The sequence below is a fragment of the Solanum dulcamara genome, chromosome 8 (assembly GCF_947179165.1).
Source record: "Solanum dulcamara chromosome 8, daSolDulc1.2, whole genome shotgun sequence".
Classification (NCBI taxonomy): domain Eukaryota; kingdom Viridiplantae; phylum Streptophyta; class Magnoliopsida; order Solanales; family Solanaceae; genus Solanum; species Solanum dulcamara.
Window position 1 is genome coordinate 73,551,108 of NC_077244.1, and position 14,952 is coordinate 73,566,059.

At 31.9% G+C, this 14,952-nt stretch overlaps 2 protein-coding genes across 2 annotated transcripts; both read left to right on the plus strand.

The window, feature by feature from the left end:
* The first annotated feature begins 2,185 nt into the window (after positions 1-2,185).
* On the plus strand, positions 2,186-7,419 carry LOC129899711 (inositol transporter 1). Its single transcript, XM_055974741.1, has 6 exons — positions 2,186-2,540; positions 3,555-3,625; positions 4,288-4,623; positions 5,608-5,715; positions 5,786-5,971; positions 6,411-7,419. Exons 1-6 carry the CDS (start codon positions 2,399-2,401, stop codon positions 7,056-7,058), a joined length of 1,491 nt encoding a protein of 496 aa, XP_055830716.1. The 5' UTR covers positions 2,186-2,398; the 3' UTR covers positions 7,059-7,419.
* A 558-nt stretch (positions 7,420-7,977) lies between these two features.
* On the plus strand, positions 7,978-9,749 carry LOC129901460 (40S ribosomal protein S29). Its single transcript, XM_055976645.1, has 3 exons — positions 7,978-8,136; positions 9,210-9,309; positions 9,539-9,749. Exons 1-3 carry the CDS (start codon positions 8,075-8,077, stop codon positions 9,545-9,547), a joined length of 171 nt encoding a protein of 56 aa, XP_055832620.1. The 5' UTR covers positions 7,978-8,074; the 3' UTR covers positions 9,548-9,749.
* The last annotated feature ends 5,203 nt before the right edge of the window (positions 9,750-14,952 follow it).

The window sequence follows — 14,952 nt, forward strand, 5'->3', positions numbered from 1 at the left end:
GTAAGTAGATTTTTTCAACCTAGTAAGAACTAAGCATTTTAGCCACATAAAAATAATCATCAGAAGACAGATGAACACTGGATTACTAGCTACGTGATACAACGCGCTATAAAGACATTGTCTGGACCAATAATACAGCGAGTACAGTTAATTGTCCTAACAGCAGCGAGTGAGGGAGCCGTACTAACTTGACATTAATGTGGAAGTGTTTGTCTTAAAGACACGTGGGAGATTGTTTTATAAAATTCACATCATATTATATTTTTGTTATTTTATTTTTTATACTAAAATTTAAACTCTTTCCATTATCTCGATTTCTCTTTAATAGTGGTACCATTTGATTAATTTTCAGTATATGAAAGTTAGAACACGCTATCATATATATATAGATAGATATAGATATGACTTTGACAAAAAACTTCTAGACATTTTTATTGTTTAAAAGATAATAACTTATAAGCTTGTTATCTAGATCATTAAAATATTTTGTAGTTTACTAGTTATTACTAGATAATTGAGATGTTGGAACTAATTTAGTTCAATCGAAGTAGTATGAGAAGTTTCAGTATTAGGACTTTGAGTGTTAATTATGCTGTCGCTTGTAGTCACTTTCATTATTTCGGGCCTAAATCAAAAAAATAATTTTTATTATTTTTAAATTTGATATTTAAATATATTTTGCACATATATTATTCGGTACGAAGTTTTTTGATTATTTTTTACAAAATAAAAAAACTATCAAATTATGTAGTATAGCTACAAATTTATATTAAAATCATCAATTTTACTAAAAGAAACCTAAAAATTAGTTTGATTCGATCGGTTAAGTTGGTTTTACGAAAATCATTGACACCCCTACATATGATTGCAATTTACAAATTGTACTACTCCCTTTGATTCACAAATTTGATCAGTTGAAATAGGTAATTTAAAGTAAATAATAATATTACATTATTCAGTATAATTTTAAATAAATTTATGAGAGAAAAATTATATATACATAAATTATATTTATTTTTTTCTTAAATTTCGTATCAAGTCAAAATAATATCATATCAATTAAAACAGTGGGGTAACACATATAATAATGGAAGATGTGTGGGGTACGTTTATAATTGGGAAACTTACATAAATATATTATATTAAGAAAATATTTACTATTTATAGAAATAATATTTTTATTTTCGCTAAACACTTATGATACAATTTTAATACATATTATAAAACACCTATAATACAAATTTTATTGATAGGTAATATATTTATCATACACTTTAATACAATTATAATATATTATTTCAATTTTTTACTAAGCAAGTATAATATATTTTTAAAACAATTATAATACATTTATATTACATGCATAATTTACTTTTAATACATAGTGCAAATTTATTATAGTATTGCTATAAATGATAATAAATAAAAACCATCACTAAAATTAGTAATTATTTATTAAAAAGTATATTGTTAAGTAATTTTTATTTTATAAATATGGGGGCCAAACAGTGGCGGACCCACATGGTGTCCAGGGGTTCATCCGAACCTCTTTCGGCGAAAAATTATACTATTTATACATGGTTAAAATATTTTTTTATGTATAAATAGTAAATGTCGAACCCCCTTCGGCTAGTTCATGTGTCTACTTTTTCAAATTTTAAACCCTTTTATTAAAAATCCTGATTCCGCTACTGGGCCCAAATGTCCAATCAGTTCATATACTATATATACACTTTTTGCAAGTAATTATGAAGCCTTATCCAAATTGATTAAACTTAATGCCTATTAAGTTTAGGTTCGCTACTTTTTAATTTGGCAAAAAGACAGAAAAGTCTGAGCAAACAAAATATATACGTAGTGTAGCAAAACACTGTTACGTATTGATGTTGGATTTTATTACTCTAAAATATAAATTTTGCGAAGTTGAGAACAAAGGTACTAAATTTTCTAAGCAATGTTTTTGAATTATATTAGTAATACTAATTATTACTTTATTCATCTCAAAATAAATATTTTTAGATAATATGAAAAATAATAAATTATAAATTTTTTCTTATATAAGTAAAATAAAAAATATATATTTTAAAATATTAATCTCTTTTGACAAGAGCAATGAGGTGACTGACAGCTTGGTAGCTTTATCTGGAGTCTTCTTACCTAAACTCTTTTTAAACCCATCCACAATTCTCCGTTCGTAGTGTATTACTTTCCCCTGAAAATGGGGGAATTTTTTTTTGGTATTATGTCATTTAATTAATCAAAGCTACTTTGGTTCAGCTGAGAATTTTCATCAACAATTGTTTCCTAAATCGAAGCTTCCCCAAATTTACATCTGTAGAGCAAAGAAGATCTTTTTGTTGATTGAAATAATTATTGGGAGGTGATTGGAGAAGAAGAGATGACGATCATTTCGTTACCAGGAAGTTCAGGGTACTTGGATGCTAGTAATAATAGAAAAATTTCTTACTTCAGCAATCCGTATGTATTGGGTTTAACCTTCGTTGCGGGTATCGGAGGTCTCCTTTTCGGATATGATACAGGTAAAAGAAGAAATACACAATAAACAACTCGATTATAAGTTAAAATAAGATTATTTTTTTTCCTCCGTTTTGATTGAGTATTTGTGATAATTTTGTGATTTTCTGGAGGATCATCTTTTTTAAGAGGGTATTTTTGACCTTTTTGAAAAATATAATTTGATTGATGAGTGTTTTTGCTTAATCTACTGATGGATTATGATAGATGTGGATTTGGTTTGTACATATAGATTTGCAATTTGTTGACTAAAAACTAGTCATTAGCTTAAAAACCTTTGGCTTTAATTTGGGACTCTGTTTTTTAATCAAAAATTTACCTAAATACCCATATTATTTTACTATAATCTCTTAGAAATCCATTCTCGGACATCACACAATACATCCAGGATACATCCTTTTCTCGAATAAATACCTCCCCCATGTATCAGGATATTTGATGATGTATGCGGAAGTCCAATTGATGATGTATTCGGAAGTCCAATAATGTATTCAAAATCCATAAATTTCAAGGGATTTTTGTAATTTGGAAAATAATAGGGAAATAATATAATTAACTTTAAACACTAAGATTTATGTAAATTATACCATTCTTATTCTAATCATTCAGATGTTTTTTTATTTAATAAACATGGAGTTGGTTACTGGACAACTATCAAGATATGTTTAGTTATCTGGAGCAATTTCTTGTCATATTCGAATATAAGAAATTACAATTAACAACTTGTAGATTCGATATTTTTTGGAACAACTCAAGAACTCAACCACCTATAGATTTAATGGATTACTAAATTACAGAAAAATATTATTGTAGTGTATGCTGATCAATTGACAATGATTCCTTACTTTTTCTGGGAGATAATGGAAGTGTGTTGTTATGTTATGACATGGGGATAAGACATTAGTGGCAAGAATCTTCATGAAACCAAATTAAATTATAGTATATTTTTTTTGTAATTGTTTTCTCATGGAAATATGTTCATGATTAAATTATCTCACAAATCTTCGACTTGGCTGTAGGAGTAATATCTGGTGCACTTCTGTACATTAAGGATGATTTTCCTGAAGTCAATCAAAGCAGTTTCCTACAGGTACATGAATAACCAATTTCATTCTGAGCTCTATTGTAGAATCCATGCCTAACCATTAAATGAGAAGTGATCGTAAAAAAAACAATTTGTGAGCACAAAAACTGGTCCAACATTATCATATGACTTGTTGGAATCATAAAAAATTAATGGATGGTATGGGGAATGGGTGAGGTTGGAGCTCAAGTATTACTCTACAGATAATATGATAGTAACATATTGTTATCTTAGTTTCCGAGAAAAGGATGTTGATTTGAGTCGTCTTGTCAGCTGCAGTGAAGGGATTGTTCCAACTTTATCCGAAGAATTTCTGATAATTAAATGGGTTAATCTAATATGGTTGAACAACTGTGAAACTTTTTTGTTTTAATGGTGATTTATTTTGAAGAGACTACTGTGATGCAAAATAACATGATGCTACTTGTATTTATTGTGATGATGCAAACATGGGGTGTGACTTATCAGCTATCAACTGTGCTTTACTTCGTTGTAGTAGTAAATTCTCCAAATTTATTACCAATGTTGTATTTGCTAATTATACAGTAAATAGGACTTCAATTGCCCACCTCCTCATTTCTGCAGCGAGCCAGTAACATTTAATAGGTGGTCGTATTTCTGGTCAATTTGTTTTTCCTCCTTAAAAGTTTTGTTTCATGATTTTGCAGGAAACTATTGTCAGTATGGCATTGGTTGGTGCGATGATTGGAGCTGCTGCTGGGGGCTGGATTAATGATTATTTTGGACGGAAGAGAGCTACTCTGTCTGCTGATGTTGTTTTCATACTGGGATCTGTGGTAATGGCTGCAGCTCCGGATCCATACATTCTTATACTTGGACGACTCTTTGTAGGTCTGGGAGTTGGTGTTGCTTCTGTCACTGCTCCTGTTTACATCGCTGAAGCATCACCATCAGAAATTCGTGGTGGCCTTGTGAGCACAAATGTACTAATGATTACAGGTGGACAGTTTCTTTCCTACCTTGTGAATCTTGTTTTCACAGAGGTTAGATTTCTTCTTATCTCCTGCATTTTCTAACTTTACATTACTTTGATAACTTAAAAGAGCAAAACCTTGTGTTGCATGCGGACAAGGGGGATAACATGAAAAAAAATCAAAAGCTTAAAATGTTCAAAGAATAAACTGAGCTTTGGAATTAGTCGAGCCTGAGGTCTAAATATTACTCCCTCCGTTTCATTTTATGTGCAATGGGAACATAGTTTAAGTATGGAATACTTTTGAATCTTGTGGTTTTAAACAATAGATGTTTATAAAGTACCACAATTCCCTTTTAATCTTGTGGCCTTGAACATGCCACTCGATGTTGGAGTTAAATAGCTATCAAATATAGAAGTATTCTTTCTAGACTAAAAAGGAAAGTAAGATACATAAGTTGAAACAGAGGAAGTGCTATTATTTAGTTTGCTTCTATCAATTTGGCACTCTCCGTCCTTGAAATTGATATAGTGACTATGAGGGTACATGACTTGTATTTGGTCTTTTGCGTACAATTCCATATGCATTATTACTGCATAAAAGCAGATAAGGTTAGGGAAAGAACTGCTTACGTTTTGAGATCTGCAGATTAAGTTCTAACTTGAAGAACACTACCGAGAAAAAACTTTTGCTTTTGTAACCTCGCTCACAGAAAATTATCTAGTGTGATCCCAATCTTTACTTGATTAAGGTTTCAAGCCTGGTTTGACCAGCTTATTGGTAGTCCCAATTTAAAAATTGTGTACTTTACACTATTCATATAATTGCTCTATACTGTTTTTTATTGTACATAGCCGTAAAGGGCTTGTTCTACTGTCTGCCGAATCACAAGTTTCTTTTACATTGATGCTGATTGCCTTTAATAATCACAATTTTGCGGGAGTACTGTATTAACATCTCCGACTGATAGTGCATGAATGCTGTTGTGTTTATCTTAAAGAAAATCTTTTAGAATTCATGTTGATTTCCTTTGCCCCTTGAATGCTTGAGCAGATACCGGGGACTTGGAGATGGATGCTTGGAGTGGCAGGAGTGCCTGCTGCTATTCAATTTGTCCTCATGCTATTTTTACCTGAGTCTCCACGATGGCTTTACATGAAGGTTCAAATTCTTAACTTTGTTGAAAATTACTGCTGATAAATAACACTTTTGACTTAGAAAACTATTGCAGAAGGATAAATCTGAAGCTGCCGCTGTTCTAGCTAAGATTTATGATCCTTATCGATTGGAGGAGGAGATTGATCAGCTTGCTACTGCATTAGAGGAAGAACGCTTGAGAAAGCAGGGTGTCAGTTACCTGGATGTTTTTAGGAAGAAAGAGATTAGGCTTGCTTTCTTTGCTGGGGCTGGACTACAGGTACTCTTTAGACTTCTGTGATGCTACAGTAATATGTACCTACCTTCTAGTTGAAGTTGCTTCCTCAGCACTATCATCTTATTTTTGGTAACGCTACATTCGGGGATATATTTAGTTTTCCCACTTGGGGATCTCCCTTGAGCTTTCGCTAGCTCAAGCGTACTGCACATAAAATATTATCTTTTCACTTGGATTCAGAAGGATATGGGAACATGATGATGACACTTATAGGAGCCTTTAGTGGCAGTAAATTGATTTTAAACTGGAGAACTTGATGCGATTTGTATACTATTTTCTTTATTCACTTAAAAGATAAAAGCGCTAACTGCAAACATTTTTTATTATTTCCCTATTCCACAGTTACATGGGAGGTCATTGTTGATCATCGGAAACGAGTGGTAATTGCTTGTTTATAATCATCACTTGTTTGAATATGCAGGCATTTCAGCAGTTCACAGGCATCAACACGGTTATGTATTACAGTCCAACAATTGTGCAAATGGCTGGGTTTAAATCAAATCAGCTAGCATTGCTTCTGTCTCTCATTGTCGCTTTAATGAATGCCATGGGTACTATAGTGGGAATTTACCTCATTGATCACTTTGGACGCAAAAAGTTGGCATTGACAAGCTTATCCGGTGTAATTGTGTCCTTGATTCTCCTCGCTGGAGCATTTATCTTAGAATCATCTACTTCAGGCAATGTCGGGGCCTATGGGTGGATTGCTGTAATAGGTTTGGCCCTCTATATTGCTTTCTTTGCACCTGGTATGGGTCCTGTGCCATGGACAGTGAACTCCGAAATATACCCAGAGTCCTACAGAGGAATGTGTGGTGGCATGTCTGCTACTGTCAACTGGATATCAAATCTTATAGTGGCCCAGAGTTTCCTATCCTTAGCTGAGGCTGTAGGCACGGGTGTTACTTTCTTGATACTAGCTGGTATAGCGGTGATGGCGTTTGTGTTTGTCGTCGTGTTCGTGCCAGAGACCAAGGGCCTATCATTTGAGGAAATGGAGAGGCTCTGGAAGGAGAAAGCTTGGGGTAATGAATCTGGCAGAGAAGCACTTCTTGAAGCAAGAAGCTAGTTAAAAAGAAGTCTTTTGGCATCTTCATAGTCGGTGCATAGTACAACAACAACAATACCTAGTGAAATCCTACAAGTAGGGTCTGGGGAGGGTGGCTTGTACGCAACCTTACCCCGACCTTGGTGCGTAGTACCAATTTGTATATTATATACATATGGTGAGATCAATGTAATGTGGATGAAGGTTGGTTTGCAACCGCGTTTATTAAAGCTTTGGTTGCAAGCTCCAATCCATATGATAGGGAGGAGAGTCCTCCAGTACTTTTCATCTTTTTGTTGTATCAAGGCAGATTAAGGACTAGCAAAACATTAAACAGCTCTAGACTTTTTGAGCTTAATTGAATTATTATCTTTTGTGAAAATTTGGTTGGTCGCAATTATACCCACGGTATTTTGATTTATCGAGATTTTTTTTTCTTTGATCAAATTCTGAATTGTCTTGATAATTTTATCTATTAATTATTAAATTAATCATATAAAATATGTCATTTAATTTAATCATGCTCATTAATCTGAAATAGAAAATGTATTGGGTTTTAGGACTTATTGAGCGAGTGTATATAATTTAAAATCACATATTTTGTGTAGTTAACTTAAATATCTAATAGACGAATAAAAATATGCCTAATTTTTTTCCTTCAAAATTTGAATAGAAAATGTCTAATTAAAATAAGAAAAACAATTTATTAGGAATTGAGGTGTCCTATTTACGTTTTAATTCGAGTGTTTAAATACCATGTCAAATTTTAAGGGTTAAACCAAAATTATAGTAGGTCAAACCGGGGTGAATGTGCAAAATTGTGTTTTTACGGGTTAAGTTGCAACATTTCATCATCTTATTGGGTGAAGATGTACAAAATGTTTACCAAAATCCTTGGTCAAATTAGGGTTTTGAGAATGGCTATATAAGGTCGCTTTCGTCCCAAAATTATCCCTCATTGTGAACGAAGTGAGTTCTGCAAAAGTAGGGTTTTCTTACAAGCACATCGCGCAGCCTCGCTTTTCTGGTTTGTGAAGATGGGTCACTCCAACATCTGGAACGCTCACCCAAAGAACTACGGCCCTGGCTCTCGCACCTGGTATCCTCCTTTTAGTCTTGTTTTTATTTTTATTTTGATGAATACATATTCGAGAACTAAATAATATGTTTGTTTACTGTTTTAATTCTGTCCCTTTTGGGTTTTTGATAGATTAGATCTGAAAAATTATGTTTTTTCGATGGTTTCAATACGAACTAGAATTAAGAGAAACCTAGCTGCGGCCACTCATAAAGTTTTAGCTAACTGTATTAGTTATTAATTGTTCGTAGAACAAAGTTAATAGATTCATGTTTATAGTTGTGATTCTATTTATGCTAATATGAATTGTTCGTAGAACAAAGTTATAGATTCATGTTTATAGTTGTGATTCTATTTATGCTAATATTAATTGTTCGTAGAACAAAGTTATAGATTCGTGTTTATAGTTGTGATTCTATTTATGTTAAGTATCGTTTCGAAAACCTAATTTTTCACTGTCTGATACGTTTCCATGGAGAATATCTTGTGGTCATGCGCTTTGGCTGCGACTAGGCTTTGTTAATGGAGAATTGTTGAATTTGAATCCTTTTCAGTGTCTATAAGAGCTTTCTATAGTGAATCTGATCATATTGGTGTTCCAAACTAGTCTAGGATTAGCTTTTAGTTGATTGACTTGTTGTTTTTGCCCGAGCTGGTGAATAAATTGGTGCAGGATTCTGATGTGTTCTGTTGTCAATCTTACAAGTTGTGCTTGTTCTAGATGAGTGGTGAGAATTTAGGATAACTGTTGTCTGCTGTTAAATTTCAAATTCATATCTATTCTTTGCTCTAACTTCATAATCTTATTGGCGAAGGATTAGATTTGGGCTTTTTTGCTAGTTGTGCACTCCTGCTATTCACGATTATTATTATTTTAGTCTTTTGTATTCTACAACCTTTTCTTTTCAACTAATGAGTTCTATTATTCTATGTGAAAGATGCACATTTGTCATTTTGTTTTATTCCTTTAATTGTCCCTGTCTTATTCTATTTTATTTTTTGTACATTGTGTTAACAAAAATGGTTGAAGTGAATAGCTTTACTTTCGTTTGCTATGCCTAGGTGTTGATCTCAAATTTGTTGTATGTTTGCAGCCGTGTCTGCGGTAATCCTCATGCAATTATTAGAAAGTATGGACTCATGTGCTGCAGACAGTGCTTCCGCAGCAATGCCAAGGAAATTGGCTTCATCAAGGTAAAAGCTCAATTCTCTATTGCAAAATCTGTCGGATTTGCTGTCATCTTCATGTAGCTATTTGATTAGGCAACCATAATTAAGCTGCCTCAGGTAGGCTATATTGATATTCTTTTAATTGTCAAAGACATGTTAGCTTTGATCTGGATTATCGCAAGTCTTAATACCGTGTCTGTTGATTTCTCTCTGTTTTCGAGGCTAATGAATTTTTTATTCAACTGTATTGCAGTACCGCTAAATCTTCAATATGCATTTCTACGAGGACCTCTCTTGCGTGTGGTGCTGGTAGATATCTGCAATTTGAGCATTTTTATTCTCATCTTCCTTCAAGTTAAATGATGTAATGGGATAATTTTGATTTTTGTTAGCTCTTGAAAGTGAACTATGTGGTCCTAAAGACTAGCTTTTTTATCTGAATATCTATTTCTATACTCTTCCAATTTTTACTATTTCAACTACTCTTTTCCTCTCTAGTTAGTTTCCTTGCGAGCTTTCAGTGGTATCTATGTGGTAGGAGTTGGATGTTAAACCTCATTTGGTTGCCAATTTATAGAATTGGATTTGGGGTTATGTATCAATTGCATATATGATATATCTGCATTTGGCGCCCAGCAAAAATTGTAAAACGTATTCTTATCATGAAAATGGTTAGCCATATGGTTGTCTGTAGGGCATAGAAGATGCAAGTAACTCAACAATATACTTGTAGTGGCAAAGAAGATGCAAGTAACTCAACAATACACTTGTAGTAGACTAGGTGCTTCTAGTATTTGCTGTTAGCAGTTTTGCAAGTGTTATTAAGTACTCTGGCGTAATCAATAGTGTATGGCATCTCGATTAAACAAATTAGGATCATGTTCTGATGATTTTAGCAGCAAGGCCTCTTATGTGCTTCTGTGAACTTGCACAGTGAAGTAAACATAAAGTGCACCAGGAAGCTGAAAGAGAAACCACATGTAGATTATATACAGGAAGGATGAAGTTAGGTATACTGGTATATTCACTAGCGTATGTGTTGATAAAAGTAACCATTATAGAAGATCGACCCAATTGGTTTGTGTTGATTGTTGAGAACACTCAATTGTTCTCCTTTGTCTTCAATTTTGAAATAATCGGAAAATGACAACATAGCATTAGCAAACGGCAAGAAGACCTGGTTATGGTCCCTGTAACATCATCTCCTTTTGCAATATACAGATAGTGTAGAAATAGCGTGGTGTACGAAAGAAACAAAATAAAATCCTAGAGAGAGCATTATACAAAAGTTCCAAAGAAAACCAACCATAACGCTATAAAAAAAATAATGAAATATTTATACTATCCAACAAAATAACTACAAAAATAAGCCCTCTTTCTCTGATTTACAAAATTTTGCCTCCCCAATCTCTCCCTTCCATTAGCCCTCATGGGATTGAGGTTTTTGCCGTCTTTCTTGGCTACAGGCTGTAAATTTTTCCAATCTGCCGTCCAAAAATGTATCACCTGCTGTGCAGACAGATGATGTTAATAAATTGTGTTGCGTGATTTCTTTGTGTTGTTAAACTTAAGGAATAATGACACAAGCCAGCTGAGCCAGCAATATGGATAATTAGAATTGAGAAATGCGGGGAGGTTCTAATAACTGGCCTACCCTAACCAGTTTATTCATCTGCGAGCTAAGTCCAGGAGTCGTCAAGCTCTCCTCTTTCAATTCAATCGCAACAACTAGTTTAAGTTCAATATCAGTCAAATTTTTTTAAGTACTAGTCTTTCCTTCTCACCTTCTAACTCGTGGAAAGAAGCTTTCATTCTACAAACAGTAACTTCCTGCAGTTCCTTTCCCTTTTCTAAAATATATTTTAATAACTTCCTGCAGTTCCTTTCCCTTTTCTAAAATATATTTTAATATTATGTTCTTTGACTTAACACAAATTAGTAGTATAGATTTGAGTTGGATATTTCTACAGTCTTGTATGATAGATGTTTTTTCAACTTTCTTGTCAATTGAAAAATCATCTTAGTTTTTCATCACACTTTAGAGTCAAAATATATTAATCAATTGGCAGACACGGAGTTTAGAGGATTCCAATTTCCTCTTTGTCAAATAATTAATCGAAGGTTCTCGAAAGTAGAATTATCAACCATACATTTTTCATTTTAATAAAACATGTCCCGTAGAATAGTTCAATTTTGCATGTTTTAATCATTTGGTACTAGATTAGGTGAGTGATCTTACAGCTGTCTTTAGAAAATATATACTAGTTTTGGAACAAAACAACATATCATAACAGGGGCATCCATGTCTATTAGCTTTGTTCAAATTTTGTATATCTAGTAAAACGAGATACAAGTAACAAATTTTTTTGAACTCAGTGAATTAAATAAATTAGTATAGCAAAATTTTTAATTCAAATCATAAATCCCCGTCAATTATTAAGAATATCGCAGAAATTAGGCCAAAGTCTCTTGCTAGAGATAGGTTGACATCACATAGTTGTATGAGATATTTTTGATGAAGCACCTTACCTATATCACCCACAAGTACAAAAAATAAAGAATTATTTTAGGAATATTCTCAATTCTAGAAAAAGAAAAGAAAAGTATACACATTGCAAAAGGGATGGTTTGGTTGACTATACTAGTTTAATTGATTTCATGAGTGAGTATAATATAATAGAAATATGAGGGCTAAACCATCTAAAGACAAACCAAAAAAAAGGAAGAAGCTCTTATAGTTAATAGTTCTTGCATGTCAATTTTTTAAATTATTAATCACATCATAATATATAGTTGCTTCATGATTAATCATTGCATAACATACAACAACATACTAATGAAATTTCACCGATAGAGTATGAAAATAGTAGATTGTAACCTCATTAATGTAAAGAGATTATTTCAAAAATCATTATTATTAATCATCACTCAAACAACTTCTAAACCATATGTAATAGTCCAATTCATGGAGTTTCATTGACTTCCTTGTGTGTCCATGTCTCCAATCTCATAAGCATTGTGTTCACCTCACTAAAATGTCTGTATTATATAGAATTAAGGATATGTTGACCTTGGATAGTCCGAACAACTGAGAGAGATATTTCCAGTTATATCATTTGAATGATACTGGAATATTTATATACGGAAAATATATATAAAAAAAAGACAGTCTGGTGCACTAAAGCTTTCGCTATGCGCAGGGTCCGGGGAAGGTATTACTTCTTCTACGGAAAGTATAACCAAGGATAAAATTACTTCTTTTATTTTTTTGCATAGGAAAAAGTAAATTTGGTTATTTTTGCAAGTAAATACAATTGATCTTACAGCAGTACTGTGTAGAAATATCCCAACCAAAGAAAAGATGTGGAATGAAAAAAGAATAGAGAGAGACTTAAGAATTGGTCCAAATTAGGCAAAGTCTCTCACTAGTGATAGGCTGCCACCAAACAAATTGTATGAGATATTGATCAACCACCTGACCTATCACCTACTACTACTAATACACGAAAAAAAGAATAATTCAATATATATATATATAAAAAAATATTCTAGTGTTAAATATAACACATTGATCTAGCCTCTTAAACTTGGGAGTAGACATTATATGACTTGTTTTAATTGAGCATCTAAAAATATTATAAAGTGTTTCTATTAAAAATTTTGTGTTCAAATTTTGGAAAAACCTTTGCGAGTGTTCTCAAGTGTTCATTATATAGATACGTTAACAAGTCACAATATGTCACCACCTTTAATTATACGTATTAGCCTCAATAAGTTGTAAAATCTCAAGGCATGTTCCAATTATGGTTGACGTGTATCACTAAAGTAGAAATTAATATGTGGTTAACTTTATTGCTTAATAGATGCTTATAAATACGCACAAAATTATTTTTTAAATTTATATTGAAAGTATGTAATAGAAACATTTCATCATTTCCTCAAATGCTTAGCTGGAGCAAATTATAGTTCAAATAGCTAGATAAAATTTACCGATAAATTTAAAAGCCTATCGATGTATTAAACCTGAATAATAACTTGCACTAAATTATGCAAGATTTTATGTACTCATGCGTCACCAATGTGAAACAAAAATACATGTATGAAAAAATATGATTATTGAACTATTTAAAGAAAATATAAGGATGACCTTATGGTATTTCTAAATTCATAGTGTTAAGAGTTAATTATATTATATCTCTACTCTTTTTTAAATTACAAAAAATTCTTAAATTTGGTGGAATTCGAATACATCCCAAAACGTCCAAATACATCACGTCTCACTTTTGGATACATTGTTCAACGTCTTGATACATCGCGTGTCGATTTTTGATACATCATCCAATGTCTCGATACATTGTGTAGTGATGTATCCGATCGATTCATTGCGTAAACCGATGTATCTGATTGATACATCGCATAAAGTGATGTATCGGAGAATAGGAGAATATGAATTTTTATAATTTTTTCAAATAAAAAAGAATTTTAGAGAATGAATTTTTATAATTTTTTCAAATAAAAAAGAATTTTAGAGAATATGATAAATCAGTTGAGTATTTAGAAAAAATTTCCTTTGTTTTATTCTTAAACTTTATCTTCATCCAGACAGTTTTAAATAAATCAAACCACCTCTTACCCTATGTATTACTCTAATTCACGTAGTTTCATTAATTATTTATGTGTTTAATTATGTCTTCAATTTGGTAATTATTACTCATAATAGTTTTTCGTGTCTTCTTTTCTTTTCTTTAACATTTCTTTCTTGAATTTGTTTTTATGTATATATACATTGAATTTGGATTAGAATTTGGGGATATTTGTTTTCTTTATAGAATGGTCAATTTTGGATAAAACCAATTCATGATGTATTCTGTTTGTATTCTTAGTTGACATGAAAAAACAAAAACAAATTTGAGATCATTTTCTCAACTTGTACATATTTCTTGTTACAAATAGAATATTGCTGACTATTACAATTCCATACTCATCCACTGATTAATAGTCTGCGATATATGTATAATTCAAATATAATTTATGTATACTGATTAGGAAAAGTAATTGTATATTCGATCGGTTATGTGTAAATATATGAATAATGTGTGTGAGAGAAAGGAAAAGAGGAAAAAAACTAAAGGAATAAATATATGTAAGTACGTTTCAAGAAATACATATAGAGCCCGTTTGGATGGGCTTTAAAGCCTTTTTTTAGTTTTTGGACGTGTTTGTCTAATGCTAAGCCTTAAAGTTCTTAAAGTCAGTTAAAAATGAAAAGTTAAGATTTCTAACTTTTTTTTCCTAAATGCTTAAAGCCATTTTGTTTGACCATGGATATTACTTTTATATCCCTTATATTTTAACTAAATTTCCAAACTATCCTTTTTATTCTTTTAACCCGAAAATTCAAACACTTATTTTCAACATAAGCACTTTTATCCAAACACTCAACTGCTTATTTATAAAAATAACTTTCAGCACTTCAAAGTTCTAAAAATATTTCATACATAAAAGTTACTTTTTTTAAGCCCATCCAAACGGGCTCATAAACTGTTTTTGATTTCCAGTAACCTCTAAGCAAAAATAAAATTATTTCTGGATTGAAATAATTTTAGCCACTATAATTAAACGATGAAAAACAAGTTGGTGCCAAAATTCAAATTAAGATGAAAATCG